Here is a 1,188-nt window from a genome sequence, read left to right as displayed (position 1 = left end):
TGAAATTATGCGATTCGGTTAATTTTAACAAAGAATGACAAAGGAAAATAGTCAGAAATTATGCAAAAAATGATCAAATTTTGCTAAATTATTTCTACCCTTGAGGACCATTTTCTATGTCTGTTGCCCGAGATCAAAATCTAAGTACACATATAAGTTAGTTAGGCATAGTAAAATCTCTTGATATGCAATTTTATTTTGGCATAGCTACAGCGGTTGCTATGGAAACGGCTGCCATCTTGAAATAAACAATGAATTCCAAATCCCTAAGGCTTTCTTATTTACAGAGCAAATATGGTGAGAGTATACCTGAACCAGACCCTATCAGAGTAACAGCGAGGTTTTTTCAATAAGTGCGAAAGAAAAATAAATATGAGAATTTTTCCCAAAGTATAAAAAAAATTGTTCTAAATTTAGGTTGCGTAATCGCTTGCCAGTTGAAAAGTATGATTTTTTTTCTCTCAAATATCTCTCTGTTACATTGATGGCAGCCTTGCCGTCTATGTCTCCTGAACGTTTCACATCAAAAGGATGAAAACTAAGGAAGGAGTAGGGGAAGAACTGCACCAAAATTACATTTCACAAAAAGCGACAATAATTGTAAAAATTGACTATATTAATCCATCCTCATGTTTTTGAAGGCAATTTACCTGGAGAATAAAGTCTTTCTCAATTGTATCCATGCTGTTTTTAGACAAAAAACTGGTTGATCTTAAAAAATCGAGCCAACCTAAAAATGTGCATAGCCTGACCCAAAATCTGCAAAATCAAGGGTCCCCTTAATACCACAATACTCTTATCACTAAAACGAAACTTTAAAAATAAATAATATATGTAATTTATGCGTAATTCCTGCTATTTTTACCCCGCAGACCTTGAGAGAATGGAGGAGATTCGTAATCAGGTCCCGCTCCGCAACCAGAGACGCCACGACCTGTACCGTGTGAGTGAGCCGGCCGAGGAAGACAGACGAGAGGAACTGTAGGAGGAGGGGCAACATGAGGGAGAGAAAGAGGAGGAAAAAGAAAAGAAGAGGAGGAGAGGAAAGATAGAGGTATGAAAAGATGTAAAGGAGAAGGAGAAGAAACAGAAGAAATGAAGGAGACGAATGAGAAGATGAAGAAGAAGAAGAAGAAGAAGAAGAAGAAGAAGATGAAGAAGAAGAAGAAGAAGAAGAAGATGAAGAAG

At 36.7% G+C, this 1,188-nt stretch overlaps 1 protein-coding gene across 1 annotated transcript in view; it reads left to right on the top strand.

Moving 5' to 3' along the window:
• The window catches only part of LOC101864375 (omega-amidase NIT2), a gene marked incomplete in the record, with an annotated part of 12,080 nt that extends 11,023 nt beyond the window's left edge, over window positions 1-1,057 (top strand). The window contains 1 exon segment of the mRNA XM_013080992.2: window positions 873-1,057. Coding sequence (XP_012936446.1) covers window positions 873-985 — 113 coding nt within the window.
• Between the last annotated feature and the right edge of the window lie 131 nt (window positions 1,058-1,188).

Source organism: Aplysia californica, unplaced genomic scaffold, assembly GCF_000002075.1.
Source record: "Aplysia californica isolate F4 #8 unplaced genomic scaffold, AplCal3.0 scaffold00109, whole genome shotgun sequence".
NCBI lineage: Eukaryota > Metazoa > Mollusca > Gastropoda > Aplysiida > Aplysiidae > Aplysia > Aplysia californica.
The sequence above is the reverse complement of the archived record's forward strand: the minus strand, read 5'-3'. Positions and strand labels throughout refer to the sequence as shown.